This window comes from Magallana gigas, chromosome 4 (genome assembly GCF_963853765.1).
Source record: "Magallana gigas chromosome 4, xbMagGiga1.1, whole genome shotgun sequence".
Classification (NCBI taxonomy): Eukaryota; Metazoa; Mollusca; class Bivalvia; order Ostreida; family Ostreidae; genus Magallana; species Magallana gigas.
The window spans coordinates 48643245-48659709 of NC_088856.1; the positions used below are offsets into that span (position 1 = coordinate 48643245).

General features: G+C 34.4%; 2 protein-coding genes across 5 annotated transcripts; one reads left to right on the forward strand and one right to left on the reverse strand.

Moving 5' to 3' along the window:
* The first annotated feature begins 2318 nt into the window (after positions 1–2318).
* LOC117688582 (uncharacterized) lies at positions 2319–5681 on the forward strand. Of its 3 annotated transcripts, none has more exons than XR_010713325.1 (8): positions 2325–2510; positions 2819–2928; positions 3115–3234; positions 4222–4339; positions 4440–4589; positions 4699–4786; positions 5003–5203; positions 5378–5681. XR_010713325.1 is itself a non-coding variant. In XM_066082670.1 (8 exons), the coding sequence occupies exons 4-8, from the start codon at positions 4224–4226 to the stop codon at positions 5596–5598; spliced, it is 828 nt and encodes a 275-aa protein (XP_065938742.1). In that variant the 5' UTR covers positions 2326–2510; positions 2819–2928; positions 3115–3234; positions 4222–4223; the 3' UTR covers positions 5599–5681. The 3 variants fall into 3 exon arrangements, 2 of the variants coding, with proteins under 2 accessions (XP_065938743.1, XP_065938742.1); XM_066082670.1 differs by having other exon boundaries at positions 2326–2510; positions 4699–4838; XM_066082671.1 differs by lacking the exons at positions 4222–4339; positions 4440–4589; positions 4699–4786; positions 5003–5203; positions 5378–5681 and adding an exon at positions 3344–4215 and having other exon boundaries at positions 2319–2510.
* LOC105336394 (uncharacterized) lies at positions 5676–9129 on the reverse strand. 2 transcript variants are annotated; one of them, XM_066082669.1, is made up of 6 exons: positions 8952–9129; positions 8355–8492; positions 7928–8004; positions 7635–7733; positions 7241–7353; positions 5676–6927 (listed from the first exon to the last, which is right to left on the reverse strand). In XM_066082669.1, the coding sequence occupies exons 1-6, from the start codon at positions 9065–9067 to the stop codon at positions 6049–6051; spliced, it is 1422 nt and encodes a 473-aa protein (XP_065938741.1). In that variant the 5' UTR covers positions 9068–9129; the 3' UTR covers positions 5676–6048. The 2 variants fall into 2 exon arrangements, with proteins under 2 accessions (XP_065938741.1, XP_065938740.1); XM_066082668.1 differs by having other exon boundaries at positions 5677–6927; positions 7928–8010.
* Positions 9130–16465: the final 7336 nt, after the last annotated feature.

Genomic DNA, 16465 nt, shown 5'->3' on the forward strand with positions numbered 1-16465 from the left:
ATACAGTCACATAATTATTCAATCATACTTAAATGCTTAAAAAAATTTAATCGGGAAGTACTCTAGTCTCGCCTACTTTAAAAGTAAAGTTAAGCTACATGTGTATTCGGAAAACAACAAAACATTGCAAATTATGCTATTTGATGCATGCTTTAGTTTCGGCATAAACATTAACTTATTTCATAATACTGACAGTTTATATCACATGCCGATCGTTTCTTTAAAAGGAATTCTTTGTTTCTGTACTGTTTACCGACAACTTTACTTAAGTGTGCACTTGGCATAGAATACCGATCCAGATTCAGATAAACGGGTGCGAAACCTGGTTTCCTGAGCTACCCATTACGCACAGGAACCAGGCAAACTCATGCGCAGGCTGCATTTTCCCCATAGCATCCGGTTTAACCTCGTTTATATATTTTCTGCGTGGACTTTAGGGTCCACGCAATGAACTGGTTCATTTTTATTTTACATTCTCATTCAGTTGTTTAATTGATCTTAAACACATACCAAACTCGAATCGATAATGAGGTTACAACATAAAATCTTGCTTTCTATAAAAAGTAACATTGATAACAAGAGAAAGTGTCCTTTAGAGCGATGTGTATTCCCTTTAATGTTAATTTCAAAGAGCTAATCGCGGCTATTCCAAAACAACATTTCTCGACCTCGGAGGTTATTCTGCAACATTCACGATAACTCGGTACTTTAATTTTTAAATAAGCGAGATTAACTTTCATCGAAGTTTCAGATTGTGAATAAAATGGTAAGAGTTTAGTTGTTTAGTTGTACAGTATAATCTTAATAATGTGATTACAAAGATTATGTAAAATTCACCACACAAATTTTATATATTCTTAAAACACATATTTATTATATTCCTCATTTTATTGCTGATGGGTCAAATTGTCCTTTGTAATGTTAGGACATACCGATGAAGATGCGGACCATGGTGAGCTGGTTTTCTCGGGTGTCGATCTGTATCGGCAACAAGGCCAGCAAACGACCATCTTCAAGCGAAAATCCAGCAAGTCTACCTTCCGGAACCAATGACGACCTCGAAAACAATTTGGATAACAGAAGCCTTAACTTAAAATCCCAATTCCAGTTGTTCGGCCTCAAATTCCCCAACATCTTTAAATGCAAACTGGTGGGGGAGGAGGTTAAGCTTCTCTAATAAAAGTGACCAATGGAACGATCAGCCTACAAGTGTGTTGAAATAGCCGACTTGACTGGGGCATTTAGGAACGAACCTCTGCCAATTGAAACCAATTCAGAGAAGTGGAGGAAAGCGTTAACCAGAATGAAGTGAGAAAAGAGTGGGAGTATGTCTTCAGAGGAGAGAAAATGGGACTGGCCACCTGCATTACCACTTTCAGTATGATCAACCAAACATCATAACAATGCCTTCAGGGAGCATCCTAGGCGGGCTCTCACTGAGAAAATCCCTTCAGCAGTGGCGGAAGCCATCAACAGGCACATGGCAAGTCTGACACCGGATTCAACAGTAAGTGATCGACAGCAAATTATGTAAAATATTCATGTAGGAATTCCCTTAGCTGTTGAAATTCGGTAATATTGACCTTCTCAAAATAAAATTTCCATTAACTGTAAAAGTTTATTATATATTTTTTTCTTCACTTTTTACACATTCGAACAATGAGAAGATCATGATTTTCTCTTTGGGTGATATGTTGATTCGGGTGCGGCAATAGCCCGCTCTAAAATATTTATTATGTTAGATTTGATTGGAACTTTTACTGGGAGTGTTGATTCGGGCCCGGCAATAGTCCGCACCAAAATTTTTACGATGCTAGATTTAAAATTGTTATTTCAATGGGAGTGTTGTTTCGGGCGCGGCACTTGTCAAAATGTCTTCTATGTAAGATTTGAAATTGTAATAAAAAAGATTGCATTCTTTATGTCTGTTTTCATTTGATTATAAATATTATCTGTGTTTATCAATATGTTTATAGAATACATGCTTGAACAAGAGTTTGACAGTGATAACATTAACTTGTGTTCATTTGTTTCTTTTTCTTAACAGTTACTTCTAAAATTTATTACACCGTGTAAACATAAGAATTCAGAGGAACTTTGTTTTGAAGATTTTCTGGTACACACTCATCCCTAATAAATCCTAAATATATTACACCATGTACCTTCAGAAATTTTACGATACAGAAATTCGGACCAATGAATTTAAATTAATTACACAGTATTATAAACTGCTGCTACAATAATAGGGAGAACAAACAATAGGGTCGGAAAGTCTCGTCATGTGACCCGCGAGATATAACGAGAAAACGTACTTCCGGGCAGTTGCTGCAATAATGGCGATATCAATAATATACTGGGCTCGATATGTAGATGGCCATACAAAGCTTACTAGGAAGAGCGAGAAAGCCGTGGATAGCGACAGGGTGCTAAAGTTCGTTTTAGACAAAGAATATCACGTGATATCGGCGGTGGTTCAAGCTTCAATGCGAGACACTTCATACAAAGTTCAGGTATGTACAAAATATTTAGCCGTCTTCATCCCTACATTTAATCAACCAGGGTAAAACTATGCATCGAATTTTTTCTTTAAGTTAACAATATCGCTTTCTTCGATCAAGAAATGTGCTACATTGTATATTTTTAACCTTAAGTTCGTCATTGTTGCCGTTGTAAATAACCCCTACCCCCACTTTTAGTCTTTAATAGATATATTTGTTTTTAATAATATGTATAAGTATTTCCCACTATAAATACAATATGTCAATATATTCATACACGCAAAGTTGCTTCACAGACATTCCATTAATTTTTTACAAAGATATTTCTGGAAAATGAAGATGATGATGCAGGAACAATTATATCATCAACCTGTGAATGCCCTATGGGTCAGTTTCGCTGCCACCATGTAGCTGCTGCACTTCTGTTTGGGTAATCATTACTAATCTATTATCATACACATGTAAATCAGCATTCTTGTGTTAATCATGGTTGTAATAAGTGTTAAATGTATATTGTCAGCTGATTTTTTGCATTCCAGTGTCTATTAAGTTCAGTTTAAAGAATAAATCTATATGATAGCTTATCTAAACATTGGGATTAATGATGATATTTAAGATATAAAAGAGCAAGTAAGACAGATGTGAAGTGCAGCTGGATCAAGCATCCAAAATCGGCACCTCCCAAATCCACAACAACCATGGCGGAAATGTATCCACCCAGGCAACAAGATTATAGGTAAATCACCAGGACACTTATGCAATATATTTTGTTAAAATGTCAGTGCTAGGCAAAATCAGATTTTTATAAACCATAATGATACCATTTCTATAAAATGTGAATTCAGAGCATTAAAAAGAGAGATGACAGATGCCGACAGATCATATTTGTATGATCAGCTAGGTCTTTTGGGTAGATTTACAGGTTTGATCAACAATTATCATTTTATCCCAGTTTGAGGGAAAACTGTTTCCTCTATATGAGGCCCTTTTATTTTTACGTAAATATTGTATTAATGTTGTGCATGGATATGAATTTATTTTCAAAAAAGCCTTTGTTTCTTTCAGTTTGCATGTGCATGTAACAAAAATTATTGAACTTTTCAAGCTGAACACCTTTTTGTAAATATGCATTAATTGTCCGCCATATTTCTCTTTTACCACTGTTATCCCTACATCCCCTTTAAAAGCTGCAGCTCTCATATCAGTTAAAAGTATATCGGTGAAGAGGTCTCACCCGTGAGGATGTAAATCTTGCTTCGCAATGCTATTTACAAATAGAATTTGCACATATAATATTTAAAGAAATAAATGCATAAAATCCAAAGACCATGAAAGGAACACTAAATGTCGGCCACAAGTTAAAATCAAAGGGTTTATATACCTGTAGATAGATACCTGTGTGACTGTGCTTATTTACAGGTGGTGTTCAGCTTTAAGAAACATTCATTAAATGAATATTTCAACAACTGATATGTAAAGAAAATTATCTATGCAGGAAAAATGATCTCGCAACATAATTCATCTTTCTGTTAAATATGGTTAACCTAATGATATATATTCCAATTGACACAAGCATTGTCGAGAAATTTTTTTATCAAGGCAATATCATTTTTTTTGTATATACATAATTGTCACACTTACACCTATATTGATTACACATGTTCATATGAAAACTATGACATCCTTTTGTTGGCCATATGATTTCTTTATTTAATCTTTGCAGCTATGCATTGGATTTTGTCTAAAGAACCTGAATGTGAGGAAATGCCAGCATTACTTATTGAGGACCAGCTTACAAGTGAAGAGTACATGAATGCCCAGTGCAAGTCTTCATATCTGAGGTACTTTTGAAATTATAATACTGCTCTCTTTCTCTCTCTCTCTCATCTCTCAATCTATAAATATGTAATAATAAATTTTTTTTCTGGTTCATTGCAATAGGGATAAGCTTGTTATTTCTTCGGAAAATGTCATTAAGACTGCATGGATGACTACAGGTCAACGAGAGAATTCGTTATGGGCAGCTGTTCGCAAGTTACGAATAACTGCATCAAATTTTGGGCAAGTTATCGGAGCTATCAGGAGAAATCGGTAATTCATTGATTTCAACATATATTGATTTCTTAAATAACTATAATCTTTTATCTAAATCTTTTTTATTATAATAAGAAATAATTTAGAATCTTAATTTTATTTTTAGGCTAACTTTATCCTTGAAGAAAAGGTTACTCAGTGCTTACAATCTTGAGAAGAGACCTTCTATTCAGTGGGGACTTACACATGAAAAGGTTGCAATAGATAGCTATTGTAAGCTTTCAGAGGTGTCTGTATTGCAGACAGGTAAACATTTATACTGTCAAACTCAAATCTTGGCATAAAACCTGTTCATCTTCAATGTTCATTTGAATCATTATTATTGATTGAATCATTTTTTTTTAATTATGTGATATGAAACTAATTTATGATACAGTTTATGAAACATTTTATTTTACTTTCAATTAAAGGTATTTGGCTCCATGAATCAGGAGTTCTTGGAGCTTCTCCTGATGGATTTGTCCAGGGTGATCCTAAAACGTGTAATATGAATGTCCACCTTCAAAGTAAACTGACAGCATCACCAGCAATTTTAGAGGTGAAATGTCCGTTTTCAGCAAGAGCGATGTCCATAAAGGATGCTTGTGCAAACTTGAAAGATTTTTTTCTAGGTAGGTTCAGAGATTGATTAGAAAGATTTGCATACAAAACATTCATTATGTTGAGGTTAAAATTAAATACTGTATGTTACCAATAACCCATCCTTAGGTTTGATTGCGTTAATGAAACCTAGTAAATTTTAGCTCTTGTGAGTTTTTCTTTAATAATTTTTCTTAATATTTTAGAGTGCGACTCTGAGGGCACTTTGCGTCTCAAAGAGAGCCATGACTATTGGCATCAAGTTCAAGGCCAACTTTATCTAACAGGAACTTCATGTTGTGATTTCGTGGTTTGGACACCAGTCAGTATGGAAGTTATTCGCATTCTTAAAGATGACTCATGGCAATGCCACTTGAAAAACATGATTGAATTTTATTTCAATGTTTTTTTACCCTCTCTTAATTAAAAACTTGGCAGACTGTAATTCAGAAATTTTCTATTTACTGTTTATTTTCCTATTGATACATTAAATTACTCTAGACAAAACAATTCATTTTGTTTAACTGTTTAATTCTGATCAAAGCAAACATCAGCATGTGTCAGTTCACAGTGTGTAAAAGTGGTTAATAACGAAATGACCTTAACTACACATCATCATTCATGTAGTAGTGTACAGCAAAAGTTTAACAAGTGCTACATATATCTACACTCTGCCCCAGATTATTATTTCCAACACCTGTGTTCATCATTTGACAAGATGGAAGAGGTGTTTCAAAATATTTACACTATAAAATATTTTGAACTTTGAGGCATTAATAAATAAAAAAAAATAAATTTACTATAGGCCTAAGCAAAATGTCAAAGCAAAGATATCTTTGGACATGGTATAAGACATGGTCTGAAGCTCAGAATTACACTAATTAGGAATTTCATATTTATCGGCTATTTCCTTCAGTAGGGGAGATTGCAAATTTACAAGTGCCACACATAATTGAAAAATCTTTGTGGACAAATGTCTGTATTGTGAAGGTATATGGTCTAGAATACAGTAGTTCTTGATTCTTTCATTTGCACGCTCCACGTGAATTCGACTTCTCCCAATCTTGTAACATAACTGTGCTTCTTCCTTTGTAAAATGAGATTTTGATGAAAGGAAAGGTGGTATGTTTAATGTTACACCTGATGGAAGTTTGTCGAAAATGTTAAACCCCTTATCTGCAAGGATCATGTCACCTGGCTTTAACATATCCAAAACTCCACAATGATCGACTATGGCAGCATCAGAGGTGGAACCAGGATAGAGTTCGGAACAATACACAAGTGCCCCGTTTGGTGCTACACAAGTAACAGCCTTTGCTGTATGGCGACTTTTATAGTTGCTATAAGATAAGGACTGGCTGTTCATATTTGAGGGTACATCCTGGGTAATCTCTGTGGCATCCATAGCGATTCTTGCCGAGGAGAACTCCTCGAATGATTTTGGCATTGATCCTTTGCACTTTAACTGGGAAGGTATTCCTACAGTTTTCATCACTCCTTCGAATAGAATTTCATGAAGCGCTGCAACATATGTATTGAAGATATTGGATACTGTAGATTTGCTGGTGTTGAATCTTTCCCCCAAATCTAGATCCCTGAGATTCAGACGCAATTTCATAAGGGTCATAAGGAGTTGGTCACTGGTACTAAATCCTTGTACTGTCCATCCACTGAAATAGTTAAATGGACGCATCCTCTCCAAAACATTGACCAACACATTGAATACCTCGGTGGGAAATGATGTATATAATAGCATCTGTAAATTAAAACATGCATGTCAAATAATTTTATTCATACTATCACTATATTACATGTGATATACTTTTAGTTAGGAATTTTAACCATCTTTTTCAGGTAGAACTAAAAGCTCTATCAGTACATGCAGTATGAAAATGTTATGTTCTACCTGTGAAATCATAGTTATATAGAACAAATTAATCTTTAAGAACTACAATGTATATATATGATTTACAAAATCAACAACTCGATACATTATCTTTTTTCTTTAAAAAAAAAAACATGTATAGAACAGTCAATTTGAATCTGTGGAATACACTCGTGTAACAAACCTTGTCTGGGTCTTGTATTATGTTTCTTATGGTAAAAGGTTGTTTTCTTAATCTTAGAGATTCTAATTCTCTTTTGAGGTCTTTGACTTTTTCTTCCAAATCATTTACACTTTCTGTAATGTTAACAAAAGCTATAAGCAATTTTTTCTTTAAATCTTACTTATGTTGAGAAATGTTTAATAGAGAATATAAGCCTTTGTCTGCAGGCATATAATAGAATAAGTTAATATGCCCATTTCCTCCAACTATAGACATACAGAAAATTGTTATAGAAACTTCATTTTTACTGTAATGTCATATTTTGAGTAATGAAATTTGAAGTTTGCTCATATTTTTCTTTCCCTAATGATTCAAATTATAATTAAGTAATTAATTTATCTAAGAACATGTGTACCCTCTGATGTCTCCGGTAAAGAAACAGCATAGCAGTGATCATGATCAGTGTTGCTGCCTTGCACATCTTTGGACAATGTTTCCACAGGACCTGTTCTATCTGCAAACCAAACAAATTAATTTTATGGGTTTTTTTTGTCATTAATGGTTTCATTGTGAAAATGTTTATACTCCATTCTTTATTCACATATATTATTAATTAAGAATATCTCATTTAAAACTTTCGCAAGCAAGACCAAGTATTCTGATGTTTCTGTATGGGAGTAAAGTGTAAGAATATGAAAAACGTATAACCTTCAAAGGAATCTGGAGCATCATTACAGTGTTCATGGTTTGATTTTGCTTTCTCTTCTATTTCTCCTTCAACAAGTCTAAGTCTGTAAAATTGAATGACATACTGTTGCATTTTTTTTTTTGAAAAATAAAAACACATTTGCTTCATGTGATTTAAATTGTACCAGTACTTGGAATCGTAAATTATTGTTGATATACATTATTGTGTACAACTTCCTCCCTTTAAGGAGAGAAGGGATATTATTATAAGTTCATAAGTAAAAATTAAAATTCTCTATCCTACAGCTCAGTGAAATTGTCAAATAAGTAAACACAGAGAGAGAGATGATTGAGTCAAAAAGTACAAGTCAAGAAGAGTGCTTCCACTGTGTAAAGTAGTACATAAACTTAAACTATACATGGTCAATGTAGAGTTCTAAACATTTACCTTTTTGGCTTAGAATGGTCTGGAAAGCAACCAAGATTTTTGCTATAAGCAAAAATTGTTGGTCCATTTTCCTTTACACCATCCTTAAAATGACAGCTACACAGCCTGTCGTTGGTGGTATAGGCTCTATCTGCTCTCCTGTAAAGACAAGATTAACCATGTTAACAGAGGATTTTAACATAGGTATAATACAAACTGGACCGCCATCTTTACAAATATTTGGTGGTGTTTTTTTTATTTCTTAACTTTCCTTTTTTTAAAGATTTACTATTTGCTATTTCCTTAAAATTTAAAACAATTCAAAATGCCTATTGCGCCAATCACCCTCATCAACCTAGCTATTCTTCTCTCGCGCACAAACACATCACATGCATCCAACTATATCTAATATTATCACAAAAGAATTATGCTGCAAATTTAACTCAGACTTGGCGATGTAAAGTTCAGTTTGAAAGATCTCGTTACAAAACTAAATCTATTAACTTTTCACGTGGAAATGACAGTACAGTGGACTTTAGCATAAACACTGCACCGTGACCTTGAATTACGCTTTTCTTATCTACTTTCAAAATAAAACAGGTGAAATTGCATATTTACCTGCACCTCTGTATCCACTTATTCCTTTCCTTCGGATTTGTTGGAAATCTAAACAAGCTGCACGTTCTTTTCGCCCCTGTCATATGATTGCATCCGAATGCAAAACATAGCGGCATCTCGTCTGCTGCCCGGAAGTTGTAAATCGAAAGTGAAAGTAAACGAGACTTTCCGACCCTATTACAGATGATGTAACTTTATGAGGAAATAAGTAATTTAATGGAGTATATTAACGGCTCTCATCAAGGTCCTCTTAATAGCATAATTTAATTAATGTCATCATAAAGCATGTAGTAATATTTTATAAGGAAGGATGGGGATAGACACCATACATCCGTGCAAGCAATACAATTCATAATTTGTTTGGGAGAGGGATTAGTGCGTTGTGTAATACTTAATTAATTTTTGTGGTATAAACTTTTTCTTTTTCATGCTCCAAAAAACTATCGGGGTTCTTTGGATATTTAATATTAGGTTATAGTATTAAATGTTAATAAGTATTTAAAATCGTATCACCTCAGTGACGGCACAATGTAGAAATGACGTCGTGGATATTTCGTATTTCGATATTATGTTTTAACAATATGGGTGTTTTCCGATGGTTTTAAATTTCGGCTGAGGATCATCGAGTGCATGCTTGCTCAAGTAGCATAAACACTTCGAAAAAAGAACTTCCAATATCGTACTTGAGCAGACATTCGCTCTGTAATTTAAGAGGCAAATTATGAAGATAAACTTACTTAAGTTTGAATATAGCCAGGTTAGTGACGTCATTGATGGACATGCATATTTTACAGTGGTGACTAATATGTAACAAGCAAAAAAAAAATATGCCTTAATTGTAACCAATAAGAATATCATTTATCTTTTTATCTAAACCCTAAAACAAGGCAGTAACCAACTGAAATGAAAATGATTTTTCAGTGCATTAACATGTAATCAAAATTATTCAAAAACTGAAATTAGAAAAATATGGAATTTTTTTATAGCCTCGCTTTGAAGGAGATGGGGTATACTGTTTTACCCATATGTGTGTGTGTCTGTCGGTGATTAAAATTTCTGTCGCATTTTTTCTCAGCATATATTGATGACAAATGCTTAAAGTTTTAACACATCGTTGTTTAGACATGCCATATGGTGGGGTTTATTTTTTTCAAACTGGACATCAACTTCCTGTTAAATGGCAGCTTTGCGTATTTTTAGTTAAAATTTTCAAACAAAATTTCGTTAAGGATTTCTAATCTTCCCGAGTCAAGGGTTTCTGATCCGTTCCGCTCTACATAAACTTTTGACTGAGAAGACAATACATATGCAGGTTAATGATTACGCCATCTAGTTAGAGTACTAATTTTTTTAATTTTTGCAACCTCTTGTTATGACCAATCAAAGAATGCGTTATGAAAAGAAATAATATAGCTATAAGGCTGCACATATGAACAGAATCAAATTTATAGAAAAGACGGATTTACTCGGACTAAAAACCAATAGCAGTAAGTCAAATACTTACTAGTCCGTCTCAAATTCATTTGACATCGGTTCAACATTGATCAATACACAATTAACTTCATACTGAAACGTTTTTTATTGGATTATGCAAACTTGTGGGACAACCAACCTGCGTGCAAGGTTTCCAACTTCGTCAAATTCTTCCTATTCGGTCAAGGGTTTATGCAGAGCGGAGCGGATAAGAAACCCTTGACTCGGTAAGATGAGGATTTCTCAGCAACTATTAATTGCAGAAGTTTGGAATTTTAAAACACTCTTTGTTAAGGACTGCGAAGTAATAGGATCTATTTTTGTACCCATCGAATGTCAATTTCCTGTTTAATGTTGACTTTGCTTATTTTGTGTCAATTTCCTGTTAAACGTTGACGTAGCTTATTTTGTATAATCACATTAAAGCGGGGGTATCACTAGTGAGCATTGTCTCACATATAGCTTGTGAATCCAGATAATGCCACAATTTTATCTAAAGAATAAGCGTTTTTACATCTAGAACATAGTGTTAGAACGTTGGGTACTGCCTGGGAGAGAAACCAAAATAAGGTTAGATGCAGTTTATATCGTGTTCATAGGATTTGAAAAGCACTGTATTTAAAAATTAAAAAAAATTAATAAATTTTGTCAGAGAATTTAAATTACTAGAATGTTCATGCAATGAATCGGAAGTGAAAATGTTGAATACTGTAAACCAACTTTTATTTGCATGCGAGAAATATTCGCGTGATTTTCGCAAAAAAAAAAAAACACGTCGTCATGAATATGTTCGCCGACAATTAGTCCTTGTCATATGGTTTTTAAAACATAACACGTTTGAATAAGGCTTGGTGGAAATTTGATAAACCAGTTTATCAAAAGAAAATCGCGAAAAAAGTAGGTTTACAGTATCTCATAATGTTATGATCGAGATTTAATGATAAGGGATGTAATAAAACCGTCAAAGTTCAGAGTCTGCTCATTGTTATGTTTCTTTGACACCCCAACGTTGACCCAGTCTAATCAAAATCACATCTGTTATTCGTTCCAGATAGATCACTACACAAAGACCTAATGAAACCCTCTTTCATAAGTCAAATCCAGTGACCCGTCCATTAATCAACGCATTGACGATGGTCAAACCCATTGTCACTTTCGTTTATAACTTCTGATTACATAGGCTGGTTTAAAGCAAATGAAAAAATTAAAAACATTACATGAGGAAAAACATTCAAAAGTATCCAAACAGAAACATGATCTGTGAGACCAACAAAGTATGAGCTGCCAATACACAACAAGACCAATAAGAAAAAAATAAGTTTTAGATCAATTCACCAAACAACGCTGATATCCGGCTTGCATCTTCCCACCCATGTGGAGCGATTTAGATAAAGATATAAAGTAAAAAATTCCAGAGGGTCTATTCGGTGCTATTTGAATTTTATCACGAAAACTCGGTGATGTGATGGCGCTATCTAGCGAGCAACTTGAGTTGCGCCCCATTCATATATACATTTTATTCGAAATAAACAACGGGTTATGCATATCATGGCATTAATACAACTTGAAAACATGTTGACTACCAAATATCGGAACATAATTAACGATGCTATTAACAGTGATTAACTACGAATTAAGTTATAACATAGGGAAAGCATTGGATGTTTTATTCATAGTGTTTGGTAAAGACCTGTACCGGGAGTGAAAAAGTCTCCAATTTATATAAAAACTTTCATGCCATAAAACCAGGTATCGTTGTCGTGAATATTGCGGACAAAAGAAATTAAATAAAACACAGCTTATTGAACCTTTAAAAGCAATAACCATTAGCAGGAACGTATATACAAAATGGATAGGCAACTTCTACATTCGCCATATTTACTTCCCATGCTATCACGCGAGCCTTGACAAGTTTGTAGAACTATGTTCAATCCCAGTATAATATATAGGTTTTTTAAGCGATCTGGGTAGACCATCGTTGGAGAGGCACTGTACTCGAGAACTTGTGTCTCAACTTGTTACATGTAATAGCAACGAATGTTTTACCAAAGATCACATGTGTTTTCTTTTAAAGTTTATATTTACAAGCACTGCGATTGGATCAGCTACTCGCAGCTGCAGCCAATCATAAAATGGAGCTTGTCACCGAGTTTTCGTAATGAAATCCGCCGAGGGTTTATGGGGATCAAAGTGGACCGAAAACCCTTGGCTAGCGAAGATGATACAATGTAGACAAATAGGATTAAATCAAAAATATTTATTCATTAAGATTCTCTTTATATCACAAAACCAACTTAACTATCTATGATTTGAAATTATGAAAGAAAATTGAGACAGTAACATAGGAAATCAAACAATCACGACGTTATACATGTAATTGTTATTAAAAAGACATTTTTTAAAAACCAACGTATTTTGTTTAATCACATGTTGTTCGATATAATAAAACGTTCATTGCATTAATGCTCAAATGGCGAAGCCCTCGGTAAATATTTTTCTTGGAGTAATAAATCGTCATATTTCCCTGACCAGTATGCAATAAATGTATATTGTCAATTGTGGTCTGAAACAGAGATGCTAATGCAGGGTATATATACTAGTGGCATATTGAGGCTGATAAGTCGTGCAATGATGGTAAAACATTGCAAGAATACGTGAGACATGTTGAGTAACAGTCTCATGGTCGCAAAACACACGCGTATACAGCAGCGATTCATCTTACGACCTTTAAAAATCGTGCATCACTCTTGCGAGTACACGAAACGTTGCAAAACGTTCCTCCTATTTTTCGTGCGTTGCACTGCGATGATTTTGATCGCATTCGGTCGCGTCTGAGTAGTGTGCATGTCCATTTTTTTGAGGAGACGTGATGCGAGCACTAAAACGAATGCGAGAGCTCGTGCAACGTATGAGAGAGCTCGTGCGAATCTAAAAAGTTCCGATCGCAAAGTGTTGTAAAGTGCTCGTGCGCCAATTGTGAAAGGGGCTTAAACTGTTGCCAAAATAATTGCATTTAAAAATTAATCCTACCAAATTCGCACAATTCAGAACGACCGTTGTGCGAAGTAAACACATTGAATCTTGCGATACAGTGTATGGGACTGTTGTACAATGAAACAAGTGTTGTAAGATTATGCGATATGATCGCGCGAATTGCTAGATGATTGGACGATTGAACATGCACCAATGAGTTTCTTCGTACGAATGCCAGTGCGAGTCAGAGGGGGTATATATACATGTGCATGTCCCGCCCGTAAAACGTTGCAAGATTACACGAGACACGTTGAGCAACAGTCTCGTTGTCGCACAACAGACGCATAAACAGCTGCTATTTATCTTACGATTTTTAAAGGTCGTGCAGCGCTCTTGCGAGGAAACAAAAAGTTGTAAAACGTTCGTAGTAATGTTCGTACTGTCCATTTCAGAATTTTAGATCGCATTCGGTCGCGTCTGAATTGTGTGCATGTCCAGTATTTTGAGGAGACTTGGCTTGTTTGAGAATTCCGATCGCAAAGTGTTGTAAAGAGCTCGTGCGCCAATTGTGAAAGGGGCTTAAAGGAAACATGAAGAAACTGAAAGTTTTCTGCCATTCTATATCAAATAAAGGTAAAAGCAATTCCGATACATATATTCAATTTCACATCATTTTAATTCCCATAATACTTATCAAAAGCTGATTGTTCATGTTGATTAACTTACCACTATTTTCCTACATCCATGAAAAAATTACAAGAACAAACCGTGAACAATCTCAAAAACTTATATAACGAAATACAAATTCAAAGCAGAGCAACACGGACCTCCAAATAGATAGAGGTAGGATCAGGTGTCCAGGAGGAGAGAGCATCCTCTGATAACCGGTCACACCCGCCGTGAGCTCTTTGTCGTAATCGGGAAAAAAACGGAAGAGTCCGCAGACAATTAGATGACTAATCATAAAGCTTTTTGATTATATTAATAATCTATAAATTACCAATTATACATGTAGTTGCTCATCTGAAACATGTTTAAGTGAGCTCACTTCTCCGTCTGCCTGTCCATCTGCTCATCTGTTTGACTTATGTTAATTTAAAGTTGGTGTATCTTGCAACTCTATTACCAGTATATTTCATTCATTTCAGAATGCGATCCAAATAATTGCAATGCAGCGTATGTACATTAGTACGAACAAAAGTACGAACGTTTTACAACGTTTTGCGTACTCGCAAGAGTGATGCACAATTTTAAAAGATCGTAAGATAAATTGCACCTGTTTATACGTGTGTTGTGCGACCATAAGACTGTTGCTCAACGTGTCTCATGTTATCTTGCAACGTTTTACGATCATTGCAAGATTTATCGGTTTCAGTTTCCATGCTTTGCCACTAGTATATAACGGAATTTCTCGCCCAATGTTTAAAAGAACAAATAATGTGTACCACCTAGCTGCTTGTTTCTTGCTGTCGAATAGCGTCCCCATAACAAATGCTTGGACGGAAAATTTACAATCCCCTTTGCTCATCTCTAGCTTTTCCACACCAGTCACAGGACATTTCGTTTACGCATACATCGAAAGTCGGCCAGGGCTGTCGGAACTCCATTCAATTTGAAACTTTTGGACATATTTTGTTTTGACGTGAACCTTTTCTTCCGCTTCTCTCACCTGTGGTTCATATAAGAGGTTTATTTCAGGCACCACTTCATCTCAAATGTCTCGAAATCCTCCAATTTTCGACCTTTGTCGTGTTTCAGTCAGTTGTTCGTATGATATTCGTGCATTTTACGTACTATTTATTAAATAGGTCTGTCTAAATAATATGATCATGGAACTTAGTACGTCACTCAAACGACACAAACACACGTTCGCTTCTTTCAAAATTATTAATTATTTTAATATTATTAACTATATTACGCAAGTATAACAGTTTAAATACATGTATATTACTGATAGTTAATGAACTTGCATATCTACAAGCCCATCGGACTTCTTGACTTCTGATTTTCACCAACATCAATATTCACCGGCTGTGGTCTTCGAATTCAGACCATTATTTTTTGGTAAAGACTGATATTATGAATGAAAGAGTACAATTAAATGTGTAGTCTATGAACTATTTCTAAATTTAACTTCCATTTTGTTGTATTCTGATTGTCTTAACGTGTTGGTGCATTTTTAGCGGGAGTATTTCGCTCACTGTTTATAAGAACAAAGTATTTGTGCCAATTGGTTGTTTCTTGCAGTCAAATATTTATCGTATAACTCGCCTTCGTCACAATACGGCGCGCGTTTAAATTTTGTACAAATTTACATTTTTTAACTAGAAATGGGCCTTAATTTCTGATTTCAGGTGCAGAAAATAAAATAATAAAGAAATCCATTTCTACCTATGTTTTACGAATATATCATAACTTGGAACAGTTTACGCTTTTTTTTTATAAATTGCTTCGCGGTTTATAAAGCATAAACTGCCCCAAATTATGATAATTTGGAACAGTTTACGCCTTTTTTTTAAAAATCGCTTCGCGATTTATAAAGCATAAACTGCCCCAAATTATGATAATGTTATATCGCATTACAAAACTAGAAATTAAATTTATTCCATAAATGATTCAATTTTTTTTTGTAACGCAATTTCTGATTGGCTAAAAAATTGTTTTATGTTGTGTATTCAGATGTATTAATATTATATGTATTAAGACTAAATGCATGGATATGATGTCCAGAAGTTCTCTACCTTAATTGTGAATTTCATGACCCCTGGGACTAAAATTACCGATAATTTATAAGTAGTTCATGTAAAATGATTTTGGTATAAATGCCAGATGGTGAATGACGATTTCTTAAAAAGATTGAACAGGAGAAGCGAGTCACAGAAAATGAAGATGAGATGTTTTATATAAACATGAATACTAGGTACCTTGTTTTAGTTTATCTATAAAGTCTATGAAAACATACACACGTAAAACCTGGCTTTGAAAGATAATAAACATCGAATATTTTTTTCTATCAGCGTCCTGCATCTTTTCAATATTAGGTAATATACTCTACTATGATCCTTAAG

Coding starts and splice junctions, on each gene's coding strand:
- LOC117688582 (XM_066082670.1), top strand. CDS start 4,224: ATGCATTGGATTTTGTCTAAAGAACCTGAATGTGAGGAAATGCCAGCA. Junction 4,839..5,002: donor GGTGTCTGTATTGCAGACAG/GTAAACATTTAT, acceptor TTTCAATTAAAG/GTATTTGGCTCCATGAATCA. Junction 5,204..5,377: donor CTTGAAAGATTTTTTTCTAG/GTAGGTTCAGAG, acceptor TTAATATTTTAG/AGTGCGACTCTGAGGGCACT.
- LOC105336394 (XM_066082668.1), bottom strand. CDS start 9,067: ATGCCGCTATGTTTTGCATTCGGATGCAATCATATGACAGGGGCGAAA. Junction 8,493..8,951: donor AAGTGGATACAGAGGTGCAG/GTAAATATGCAA, acceptor TTGTCTTTACAG/GAGAGCAGATAGAGCCTATA. Junction 7,354..7,634: donor TTTACCGGAGACATCAGAGG/GTACACATGTTC, acceptor TTAACATTACAG/AAAGTGTAAATGATTTGGAA.